Genomic DNA, 13,249 nt, shown 5'->3' with positions numbered 1-13,249 from the left:
TGGTTGCAAACCTAAACATCAGCCAAAACTATCAAAACAAAATTTTTTTTAAGCTGAAATTTGCCATTATTTTTGCAGTTCAGTGGCTTTTATAGAAATTATGGATCTCCGGCATGAAGATGACAACTTTCATATCTATGACAAAGTAGCAGGAAGAACATAGGAAATTTTTCTATTTCCAATCCACTTTAAATTCCTCTGTAGTACCCGCAATAAAAATCTGTAATACATTTTATCATTTATTGTACTACAGAACTGGTAGGCAACTATCCATAAGATCACAACCTGTTTATAGAAAACAAACATTTAATAGCTACCTCACTGAAACCAAGTCCACAGTGGCGTCGGTTTCTTCCAGACAATTTACTGTCCATGCTTTGCTGATACTGATGTTCCAGTTCTTCATTCATTTTCTCATCTTCTGCCCCTATATGTCCAGTGTACTTTGATTACGTTTCACTCAAACAAAAACATTTGATTACTCAATAACTACAAAAGTATGTACAAGGTTTCACATGACTATGACAGTTTGCTTTCATTTGGAAAGGGATGAGTAAAGAAATCACCCTTGACATAGTGACCTTCAATACCTGCATCAAAAGTCTGTACTGAAATACATTTGAAATAATTTATAGAACATTTGCTATTTCAGCAGTAACCAGTCAAACTTAAAAGCAATTATGGGAAAATTAGGTTCTTACCTTGGTAATTTTCTTTCCTTTAGTCATAGCAGATGAATCCATTACGAGTGGGTTGTGTCCATCAACCAGCAGGGGGAGATAGAGAGCACTGAAAAACCATAGTGCCTCATGGCCAGCTAGCTACATCTGCCTCTTCAGTATTTGAAGCTTCCAAAGCAGTGTTATACCGCAAAGCATAACAACATGAACTTTCCTCACAGCGGATGAACGCCCCAAAACTGGAGCTATAAGTCAAAGGAGGGAATGGACTCATCCTCCTGTAACTGAACAGAAATCTTGAAGACTGTTTTCCAACTTCTCCCAATGAGGGAACATATCTACAGGAAAAACTGAACAGAAAAGTAACATGAATCGCATAATGAACCACTGAGGGAGGGCTCATGGATTCATCTGCTATGAATAAAGGAAAGAAAATTACCAAGGTAAGAACCTAATTTTCCCTTCCTTGTCATCAAACAGATGAATCCATTATTTATTTTTGTTACATTTGTACCCCGCGCTTTCCCACTCATGGCAGGCTCAATGCGGCTTACATGGGGCAATGGAGGGTTAAGTGACTTGCCCAGAGTCACAAGGAGCTGCCTGTGCCTGAAGTGGGAATCAAAGCAATCCCTAGATAGGGTGGGAACAAGCCACACCACGTGCCAGCACTTGTGCTCCAAAATGCGCGTCTCTCCTGGCAGCCACATCCAGCCTGTAATGTTGGGCAAAAGAGAGCTTCGAAGCCCAAGTAGCTGCACTACAAATTTTTTGAAGAGAGAGTGCTCCAGTTGCAGCCCAAGAAGAGGAAATCGCTCTTGTGGAATGTGCCTTAAAGGCTTCAGGCGGAGGCCGGCCAGATAGCAGATATGCTGAAAAGATAGCTTCTTTGAGCCAACGGGCTATAGTGGCCTTAGACGCTGGAGACCCTCTGCGCGGACCTGACAAATGAACAAAAAGATGGTCAGAGGTCCTGAAGGCATTTGACATGCGCAGATATTGCAACAGAGCCCTTCGCACATCCAGAAGGTGCAACTGCCCATAGGCTTCTGGAAACTCCTCTCTAGAAAAGGAGGGCAGGAAAATAGGCTGGTTTAGGTGAAATGCTGAAACCACCTTAGGCATGAAGGAAGGCACCGTACGTACCATTACTCCGGACTCTGAGAATTGCAGAAATGGGTTTCGACAGGACAGTGTCTGGAGCTCAGTTACCCGTCTCGCTGATGTCACGGCCACCAAAAAGACCGCCTTTAAGGTCACATCCTTCTCCGAAGCTCGCCTAAGCGGCTCGAAGGGCGAACACTGAAGGGCCTTTAAAACTAACCCCAGGTTCCAGGCCGGACACGGGGCCCGCACGGGAGGTCGGAGCCGAAGCACCCCTCTAAGAAACCGTGTCACATCCGGGCAAGCAGCCAGAGAGAGGCCAGCGACCTTCCCTCGAAAACATGCTAAGGCTGCCACTTGAACACGCAGGAAATTATAGGCAAGGCCTTTTTGTAAACCATCCTGCAAAAAGTCAAGTATCGGCGAGACAGAAGGCCGCATGGGTGTGATCGCTTTAGAAGCACAACAAGCCTCAAAATGGTGCCAAATCCTGGCATAAGCCACGGAAGTGGAACGCTTGTGGGCCTGTAGGAGGGTGGAAATGACTTTACTGGAATATCCCTTGTCTCTCAATTGCGCCCTCTTAATAGCCATGCTGTAAGACCAAAGTGGCAGGCGTCCTCCATGGTGACCGGGCCCTGTTACAACAGGTTCGGTACCAGAGGTAACGGCAGGGGATCCTCTACCAGCATCCGCTGGAGGTCCGCATACCACGGCCTCCTGAGCCAATCCACGGCAATGAGAACCACCTCTCCTTGGTGGATCTGAATCCGCAGAGTACTCGCCCTATCAAGGGCCACGGATGGAACACATACAGGAGGCCCTGAGGCCAGGGTTGAGCCAAGGCAACCAACCCTGCCGAGCGAGGATCTCTCCGTCTGCTATAGAGGCATGGGACTTTGGCATTTGTGCTTGACGCCATAAGATCCATTACGGGCTTTCCCCATTTGGCACATATCTGCAGGAATACTTCATCTGCAAGTTCCCATTCCGCTGGGTCGATTTGATTCCTGCTCAGATAATCGGCTTGCACGTTGCTCTGACCTGCAATATGAGTTGCTGACAGAAACTGCAGATGAAGCTCGGCCCAGTGGTAAATCTGTGTGGCCTGCGCTGCTAGTGCAATGCACTGAGTGCCTCCTTGGCGATTCATGGAGGCTACTGCTGTCGTGTTGTCCGACAGAACTCTGACAGTCAATCCTTACAGGGTCAATTGAAAGGCCAGAAGTGCCTGGAAAATCGCTTTCAACTCCAAGCGATTGATGGACCACTCCGACTCCTCTGGTGTCCAAAGACCCTGGGCATGCCTTCCCCGGCAATGTGCCACCCAGCCCTTCAGGCTGCATCTGTTACCACCAGGCACCAATCGGGGAGCGCTAGCAGCATTCCTCGCTGCAGAATGCTGTCTGAGTGCCACCGGGCCGCAGGGAGCCACATGAGTCTGCATTGATAATCCTGAGATATTGGAGACCACCGTTGAAGCAGGGAGCAGTGCAGAGGTCTCAGGTGCGCTCTCGTCCAAGGCACCACTTCCAAAGTGGCCGTCATCGACCCCAACAGCTGGACTATGTCCCAAGCTCACAGGCGAGGCATCCTCAGGAGCAGACGGACCTGGTTCTGAAGCTTGCACCGCCTTTGCTCGGGTAGGAAGACCATCCCCAAGGATGTGTCGAACCGGATACCCAAAGATTCTAGAGACAGAGGGGGTCAGGTGACTTTTGGCTATATTGACGTCCCAGCCCAGAGATTGCAGTACTGAGACCACTCTGGCTGTAACCTGATGACTCTCTTCTGCAGAGTTTGCTCTGATGAGCTAGTCATCTAGGTACGAGTGAACCCGGATACCCTCTCGCCTGAGAAAAGCAGCTACTACCACCATTACCTTGGAAAAGGTTCGGGGAGCTGTGGCGAGGCCAAAAGGCAAGGCCCGAAACTGGAAATGTTTTCCCATCACCGCAAAACGCAGAAACCTCTGGTGCGGGGGGCCAAATTGGAATGTGCAAGTAAGCTTCTTTCAGGTCCAGAGATGTGAGAAACTCTCCTGGCTGTACCGCCGCTATGACGGAGTGCAGGGTTTCCATGTGAAAATGCCGCACGTTCAGAGACTTGTTGACTTGTTTTAAGTCGAAGATAGGCCGAAAAGACCCTCCTTTTTGCGGCACCACAAAGTAAATGGCGTAACAGCCAGAGCCGCATTCGGCGGGAGGCACGGGGAAACCGCCCCAATGTGAATCACGCCTTGCAAGGTCTCCTCTACCGCCGCCCATTTGGCGGCAGAACCGCATCGGGACTCCACAAACACGTCTCTTATCAGGGCATTGAATTCTATTCTGTAGCCTTCTCTGATCAGGTCCAAGACCCACTGATCTGAGGTAATCTTGGCTCACTCCTCAAGAAAGAGGGAAAGTCGTCCTCCTATCACAGGAATCAAGGAGGGGGCCGGTGCACCATCATTGACAGGGTCGCCCTTGAACTCCAGGTCTTGAGCCTACTGCTGCGGAACGTTTGTTCGAGCGAAAGGAGTTCCTCTGCTGAAAACGGGCATGCGAAGTGAACCCAGCAGAACGCCCCAGGCGGTACCTTCTAGCTTCACAGAAGCAAGGTCTGTAGGAGGAGGGAACTGCCTGACCCTTGGAAGAAGGCCGCGACCTATCCTCGGGTAAGCACTGGGGTTTGGCATCCCCCAGGCCTTTCACAATTTTCTCCAACTCCTCACCAAACAGGAGAAGGCTTTGAAAGGGCAACTTCACCAACCTTTGCTTACAGGCCATGTCAGCTGCCCAATGCCGTAGCCACAGAAGACGGTGAGCCGCCACCGCTACCAGCCATCTGTTTAGCCGAAGCTCTGACCAGATCATAAAGGGCGTCAGCCAAAAATGACAAGGCCGACTCCATCCGTGGTGCCACCTCCGTAAGGGGCTCCGCTCCATCTCTGGGCTGTTCCACTGCCTGTTGTAACCAAGCGAGGCAGGCTCAGGCAGTGTAGCAGCTGCATGCAGACGCCCGTAAGGATAGGCCTGAAATTTCAAAGGACCATTTCATAGCTGCCTCCAGGCGACGGTCCTGCATGTCCTTCAGGGCAACTCCTCCTTCCACTGGGAGGGTAGTTTTCTTTGTCACAGCCGTGACTAGGGCAACCACTTTAGGCACTGCTAGGCTCGCCAAATGCTCCTCACTTAGAGGGTATAATTGCCCCATAGCCCTGGCGACTTTCAAAGGCCCCTCGGGGTCAGCCCATTGAGCCGTGGTAAGCTCTTGGATGGAGTCATGCAAAGGAAAGGCTCGAGCAGGCTTCTTAGTACTTGCCATCCTTGGATTACCGGAGGAGGTTTCAGAACTCCAAGGGTCATCTATAGAGAGGACCTGCAAGGCATCAGTAATAAGCACTGGCAGCTCATCGCGGTGGAAAATCCTCACCGCGGAAGAATCATCTGGATCCGTTGGCAATCCTGCACCTTCTTCTGGCTCTCCAGACCACGAAGCCCTGCCAGACCCCTCAGCGTCCTCACATCCCGACCACGGGGGGTGGGGGTGCGCCACTCTCTGAAGGGGAATTCACCTTTCTGCGCTTGTCTTGCGGCCATCTGTCAGGGGAAAACGCGCCTGACTGTAATCCAAGGCCAGACTCCACTGGAGGGGATACAGAAAGCAGGGCCGCAGAGGACCCCTGCAGAAGAGCTCGTTTTAACATGTATGCATTATGCAGCAATAAAACAAATTCAAGGGAAAATGGCTCACCCTGGCCTCCTGGTTCCAGTCCGGGGGAAACAGCTCTTTTATTAGCCTCTACACGAGGCGCCCCTCCAGGCTCAAACCCCTCCGCCTCAGCGGGGGTCGCGCCATGCTGTTCCAAAATGGCGCCCACTGCCAGCTCCACGGAGCGAGAAGGAACATCGCTCGCCATGCTCGGGCTGGCTCTACCGTCTGAAAAGCACGCCTTATAGAGTCCCGCTGCAGATTTGCGCTTGCCACAAACGGAACAGTGCTTTACTTTCTCAGCAGCCATCGCCGAAAACGGCGGAAATTCAAAATGGCGGATTTGCGCCAAAATCGTCCCGAATGCGGGCCCTTCCCGGAGGAGCTACAAAATGCTCTTACCTCACCAGACCGAGTCTCCGAGCTCCGGTCACGCTGCACAATCAGAAGAAAACCTCTTTTCTGGGATCGCAGTGCCAAAGCGCGACACAACTTTTTTTTAAACGCAATTCCAGGAATAACATGTATAGAATGTTTGTACGTTTGGGAAGCTTGCCAGGTGCCCTTGGCCTGGATTGGCCGCTGTTGTGGACAGGATGCTGGGCTCGATGGACCCTTGATCTTTTCCCAGTATGGCATTACTTATGTACTTATATACTTATGTGAGGAAAGTTTGAGGCAACAGCGAAAGAGGCAAATTTCCAACTCCGGAGGATCAGCAGCGTGGCAAGGGCAGGGAAAGGGCGAACCTATGTGCCTGCATCCACAGCGTGGGCAAAGATAGGGACAGGGCTTGCCTATTTGTCTACTTTCACATCGGGGGCCGGGTAAGGCAGGGAAAGGGCTAACCTATTTGCCTTTAAAGTGGGCACCATCAGCCACAAAACCCCTGCTACAACTGGCAAAAGCACAGGAGCCACCCCAGGCAGATTTTCTGAAGGAGCTTGAACAAGCTGCAACCACCCTGCTGGGGAGATAGAGAATACTGAAGAGGCAGATGGAGCTAGCTGGCCATGAGGCACTATGGTTTTTCAGTGCTCTCTATCTCCCCCTGCTGGTTGATGGACACAACCCACTCGTAATGGATTCATCTGCTTGATGACAAGGAAAGTGCTGCTTTAGTGAGTTACTGAACCTTTGCATGCTTTTCCATTTTAAATCGCTATAGCGGTAGTGACATTACACAGTGAGTAGATCAGCGTGTCTGCCACCGAGAGCTACAGCTACATCATAGCTTGTACTTAAAAGCAAATACGGTGCTGCTTCAGTGAGTTACTGAACCTTTGCATGCTTTTCCATTTTAAATCGCTATAGCAGTTAGTGACATTACACATGGAGTAGATCAGAGTGCCTACCACCGAGAGGTACAACTACATCACAACTTGCCCTTAAAAGCAAATACAGCGCTGCTTCAGTGAGTTATTTAATCTTTGAATGCTTTTCCATTTTAAATCACTATAGCAGTTAGTGACTTCATCCGTAGATCAGCATGCCTGCCAATGAGGCATGAGGCTGAAGGGGCAGATCACACCCCTTCGTGTGCAACTTTCAAAGCAACACCGAAGAATTTCTCTTTTACCTTCTTAGAATTTGTCTTATCACGTCAAAAATATTCACCTAGATTCCTTCATTCAAGGTAAATTTAAAGCATTCTACCCTATATATTTAACAGATTTTAGGTTCTGATTTAGCTTGCTCAGCTACACCTCAAGCTTAATAGTTTACTGCATTTATAATCCTGTCTTTTGTTTTAACAGATAACTTTACTAAATAATGTGTATGTTAACTTTGCCTCAATTTCCGCAAATTAATCTGTCACTTTCAGTCTCAGAGAAAATGGTTTTACTTGGGAAATGGTTCATGTGTTTCATATTCTATATCTGGCTGAAGAGCACAAGATACAGTTCTCCAAACTGCCACCTCTGAATTTCAAAGTATCCCAGTAATTCAAACAACTTGTCTGAGGTCCAGGTGAGATCCCTCAAGAGACCAATTCTCTAGCAGTCACGAAAGAATCACAGGGATGACCTCGTCTTTACACTCTACAAAAAATGATTGTCATCATCACAATTCTGATACACATAAACCCAATCATCAAATAATACATATAAAACCACGTACAACAAACATAAAAATCTTATGTTCCTATCTCCATAGGATACGTTAACATGAGATCTGTTGTAAACAAAACGGGCATTACTTGTGTTTGGATTGAGAAAGAACAAGGGCTTGCACTGATAAACAGAAGCATGGCATTCTACAAACATATAACATAACATAACATATAGATGACGGCAGAAAAAGACCTGCACAGTCCATCCAGTCTGCCCAAGATAAACTCATATGTGCTACTTTTTGTGTATACCTGACTTTGATTTGTATCTGCCATTTTCAGGACACAGACTGTAGAAGTCTGCCCAGTACTAGCCCCACCTCCCAACCACCAGCCCCGGCTCCCACCACCGGTGCTGCCATCCAATCTCTGCTACGCTTCTGAGGATCCCTGCCTTTTGAACAGGATTCCTTTATGTTTATCCCACGCATGTTTGAATTCCGTTACCGTTTTCATCTCCACCACCTCCAGCGGGATGATGTATTCTGACTCTGCTTGATTGCTGCCGTTTCTCAGAGCCACTTCTGTGCTGACCCTGAGCTCCTGAACTGCCGCGAAGCGGCAGTTCCCTGCTGATCCTGCGCAACTGGCTCCAGAAGTGACATCACTGGTTGCGTGATTTATTACTGACCTTCTTAGCGGTGCATAAGCGTGTACCGCAGCAGAACACACCCATTTACAATTATGGTCAAGGTTTAGACTGTCACTCTTTTTTTAATCATAAATTTCGGGATGTGCCTTGCGCAGCCAATATCGGTCCTGTGAGGTCATCGCTTCATTCAGCCATTTTACTCAGACATACCGACCACAAGTAAAGACCCTTCGCTCTATCCCACTTAAACAGTTACCACGGCCTGAATCAACTTCTTCTTCCACTTTCTCTATCTCTAAAGGCCTCCTCAACTTGCGTTCAATCCGAGATAAACATCACTCAATCCACAAACTTATCCTATCCCACTCTCTATGGATTTTCTGCATAACAGAAACAAGGCTGCCGACTTAGCTTATATTAAGCAAACTTCCCCACCAGGTTATTTGTACTTTGTTTGTAACTGGGAGACCTTTGGAGAACAACAGACCTTTGGAGGCCAAGTCCAGGATATTTTGCGCCCCCCCCCCCCCCTTCACAGCAGCCCAGGCTCAGATTATAACCCTCTGGTGACTGGAAAATACCCAAGTACCTGAATACAACAACTTGAACAAAGGCCTGAGCTAAACCCAAATCATTTTGAACTAGTACACGTGTATTTCAGCAACAGGACCCATTGTCATTAACCTTTGTCCTCCTGGCACTAGCCCTTACAAGTGCACCAGTGGTTTACTGGACCCTCACAGCCATCAAAGACATGGGAGGGGCTGGCAGAGGATGAGAAAGTCCTCAGGACTGGGGATGTGAGATATAGTGCCGTCCTCACTACCAGACGCTGGCTCTGGACTACCGAGCTGCATGGGAATGGGGGACTCCCGCGGGAATGGAAGCAGGTCCTGCAGGGTTCCCACGGAAGTGTTGTGCCAGGCCAGCCTACCTATCCTTTCCTTGTGCCATGGCAATTACAATAGCACTAAAAAAAAAAAAAGAAAAAAAATCCAACCAAACTCTACTTGACATCTGCCCTCTAGGTTATAAAATTCAACATCTTACTAGACATAAAAGAAGAGGGGAGAGGCATATCAATTAATAAATCATTTTTAAAACTCGAACAGATAACCCAACTTCCAATTTAGAAATCCTTACCTGCAATATCACCAATATATTATGCGATCAACTATCTCTAATTTAATTCTATCGTCCTCCAGGAAATTGGAATGATGCTGCAGAGGCTTTTGTACCCATTTTGATAGGTGACATTTCTCACCATTTAGAGAAATCATATGACACTAAAACAAAAGATTTGTCAGAACTCCTTGAATTATGGAACTTCATCCAACCTAAAGGACCGTAACAAAAGTCATATACTCGAGCTTATAAATTTATAAATTCTGCTAATCTCTTTATATCCGAGATAGGCTTGGGGTCAATAACTTGGTCAGATCATAGTAGATTACTGTTTAAAATCAATTAATAATTGGAAATTAGGATAAGAATAACACAAATGCCAGACATAAACCTACTATATGCAACACTAGAGGCAATATCAATGTTATAGAATTTTGGTCCAAATTTAATGAACACCAACTCGTCCCTGAAATAGACTCTTGACAATGTTTTACTAAATTCTAGATGATATAGCTCCTATTAAAATGAAACTCAATTGAATAAAAAGGAGCTGAATGTACGAATATGAAAAAAACTATACGCCTTGGTCAAAAACCTGTTAAATAATCAAGAGTTAATATCCCCGAATGAATCTATGCCTTTTGCTTCTCAATTGGCTACATACTTTAAACAAAAGATTTGTAAGCTTAGACAAAATGTAATCCAATTGACTAGGGAGTTTGACAAGTTTTTACAAGAACCTACTGATTTGCCCTCTGCAGCAGACAGAATATGGCCCAACTTTTCTATACCAACTTTTCAGAAAAAACAAATCCCTCCTCAAATATTCCTCCTCACATTGCATCCTGGACTCATGCCCAAGTTATATCTAAAATCTGCCCTCGATTCCATCTTTCCTCAATGGAAGGGTAAAGCTAAGATACTTACCTGTAGCAGGTATTCTTTGAGGACAGCAGGCTGATTGTTCTCACATGTGGGGTATCCCTAGCCCCCAGGCTCACTCAAAACAACAAAAGCAGGTCAATTGGGCCTCGCAACAGCAAGGACATAACTGAGATTGACCTACGAAGAAACAACTAACTGAGAGTGCAGCCTGGAACAGAATAAAAATGGGCCTAGGGGGGTGGAGTTGGATTCTAGACCCCGAACAGATTCTGCAGAACCGAATGTCCAAACCGACTGTCGCGTCGGGAATCCTGCTGAAGGCAGTAATGAGATGTGAATTTGTGGACCGTTGCAGCCTTGCAAATCTCTTCAATAGTGTATGACTTCAAGTAGGCCACTGACGCTGCCATGGCTCTAACACTATGAGCCATGACATGACCCTCAAGAGTCAGCCCAGCTTGGGCGTAAGTGAAGGAAATGCAATCTGCTAGCCAATTGGAAATGGTGCATTTCCCGACAGCAACTCCCCTTATGTTGGGATCAAAAGAAACAAACATTTGGGCGGACTGTCTGAATGGGCTTGTCCGCTCCACATAGAAGGCCAATGCTCTCTTGCAGTCCAATGTATGCAACTGACGTTCACCAGGGCGGGTATGAGGACGGGGAAAGAATGTTGGCAAGACAATTGACTGGTTCGGATGAAACTCCGACATCACCTTCGGCAAGAACTTAGGGTGCGTACGGAGGACTATTCTGTTATGATGAAATTTAGTATAAGGAGCATGGGCTACCAAGGCTTGAAGCTCACTGACTATGAGCTGAAGTAACAGCCACCAAGAAAATGACCTTCCAGGTCAAGTACTTCAGATGGCAGGAATCCAGTGGCTCAAAAGGTTTCATCAGCTAGGTGAGGATGAAGTTGAGATCCCATGACACTGGTGGAGGTTTAACAGGGGGCTTTGACAAAAGCAAACCTCTCATGAAGCGAACAACTAAAGGCTGTCCAGAGACAGGCTTACCCTCTACACGATAATGGAACACATTAATTGCACTAAGATGAACTCTTACGGAGTTGGTCCTCAGACCAGACACTGACAAGTGTAGAAGGTATTCAAGCAGGGTCTATTTAGGATAAGAGCGAGGATCTAGGGCAGTGATGGCGAACCTATGGCGAACCTAGGCGGGACCACAGCTTGAGAGACAGGGAAGGCCGAAGGCGCGCCGAGCGAAGAACACGTGCTTCGCTGCCAACGCACGCCGCCTTAACCCCGACTCAGAGGACGGTACGCTTTTTAAATTTCAGGAGGAGGGGGGTTCCTGGTGCTGGGAGGGAGGGAGGATGGGCGGCCAGCCTGATGCTTGTTGGGTTGGAGGGAGGGCGGGAGGCCGGCCTGGTGCTGGGAGGGAGGGAGGCTTGGTGCTGTCTGTGTGCTGCTGGGTGGGATGGAGGGCTGCTGCTGTGTGCTGGGAGGAAGGGAAACCTGATGCTGGGTGCTGGGTGGGAGGGAGACCTGGTGCTGGGTGGGAGGGAGGCCTGGTGTTGGGTGCTGGGTGGGAGGGAGGCCTGCTGCTGCGTGCTGGGAGGGAGGCCTGATGGTGGGTGCTGGGTGGGAGGGAGGCCTGATCCTGGGTGGGAGGGAGGGCAGGGGGGAGAGGAGGGTGGCTGGACATTTGTGGCTGAAGGAGAGAGGAGGGTTGCTGGACATTTGTGGCTGGAGGGGAAAGGATGGTTGCTGGACATGGAAGGAGGGCAAGAAATGAAGAAGAAAGGAGGAAAGTAAAGAAATAAATGGAAAGGAAGCCCTGGAAACGGAGTTAAGAGAACAGATAGAGAGCAGCAGAATCAGCGACTAGAACCAATATGGATAGAAAAACAAAATCACCAGACAACAAAGGTAGGAAAAATCATTTTATTTTCATTTTAGTGTTTGGAATATGTCGAATTTGAGAATTTACATCTGCTGTCTTATTTTGCACTGGGTATACTGGAGCTGTAACAGCTTACAGAAATGATTTATAATGGAAGAAAATGTTATTTTTTTCTCCTATACTAGTATAATATTTTCAATGGCTGGTGTAAGGGGTGTGGCTATCATAGGGGTGGAGTCATATGTGGTGACCCCGCCCATAATGAGTACCGGCACTTTGCGATAAATAATTCGATTTTGGGTTGCTGTTTGGGCACTCGGTCTCTGAAAGGTTCGCTATCACTGATCTAGGGCCTTGCTATCACACCAGATGGCAAACCTCCTCCATTTAAAAGAATAACACCTCTTTGTGGAATCTTTTCTGGAAGCAAGCAAGACTCACGAGACACCCTCAGAAAGACCCAAGGAGGTGAAGTCCACGCTCTCAACATCCAGGCCGTGAGAGCCAGAGACTGGAGGTTGGGATGCAGAAGCACCCCTTCGTTCTGAGTGATGAAGGTTGGAAAACACTCCCATCTCCACAGTTCTTCGGAGGACAACTCCAGAATTAGAGGGAACCATATCTGTCGCGGCCAAAAGGGCGCAATCAGACTCATGGTCCCCCGCAATCTTGCTTGAGTTTCAGCAAAGTCTTCCCCACCAGAGGTATGGGAGGATAAGCATTCAGAAGGCCCTTCCCCCAATGAAGAAGAAAGGCATCTGATGCTAGCCTGTCATGGGCTTCAGCCTGGAACAGAACTGAGGGACCTTGTGATTGATCTGAGTGGCAAAAATATCAACCAAGGGGGTGCCCCACACTCGGAAGATCTTGCGAACTACGCCCGAGTTGAGCGACCACTTGTGAGGTTGCATGATCCTGCTCAATCTGTCGGCCAGACTGTTGTTTACGCCTGCCAGATACGTGGCCTGGAGAATCATGCCATGACAGCGCGCCCAAAGCCACATCCGGACGGCTTCCCGACACAGGGGGCGAGATCCGGTGCCCCCTGCTTGTTGATGTAGTACATGGCAACCTGGTTGTCTGTCTGAATTTGAACAATTTGGTTGGACAGCCAATCTCTGAAAGCCTTTAGAGCGTTCCAGATCGCTTGCAACTCCAGGAGATTGATCTGAAGACCTGATTCCT

General features: G+C 48.1%; 1 protein-coding gene across 6 annotated transcripts in view; it reads right to left on the bottom strand.

The window, feature by feature from the left end:
• The window catches only part of C4H11orf58 (chromosome 4 C11orf58 homolog), a 67,841-nt gene that overhangs the window by 9,339 nt on the left and 45,253 nt on the right, over positions 1–13,249 (bottom strand). For all 6 annotated transcript variants that reach the window (XM_030201056.1, XM_030201057.1, XM_030201061.1 and 3 more), the window contains exon 4: positions 318–427. In XM_030201056.1, the coding sequence (XP_030056916.1) occupies positions 318–427 (110 nt within the window). The remainder of the gene's footprint in view (positions 1–317; positions 428–13,249) is intronic.

The sequence above is a fragment of the Microcaecilia unicolor genome, chromosome 4, assembly GCF_901765095.1.
Source record: "Microcaecilia unicolor chromosome 4, aMicUni1.1, whole genome shotgun sequence".
NCBI lineage: Eukaryota > Metazoa > Chordata > Amphibia > Gymnophiona > Siphonopidae > Microcaecilia > Microcaecilia unicolor.
The sequence above is the reverse complement of the archived record's forward strand: the minus strand, read 5'-3'. Positions and strand labels throughout refer to the sequence as shown.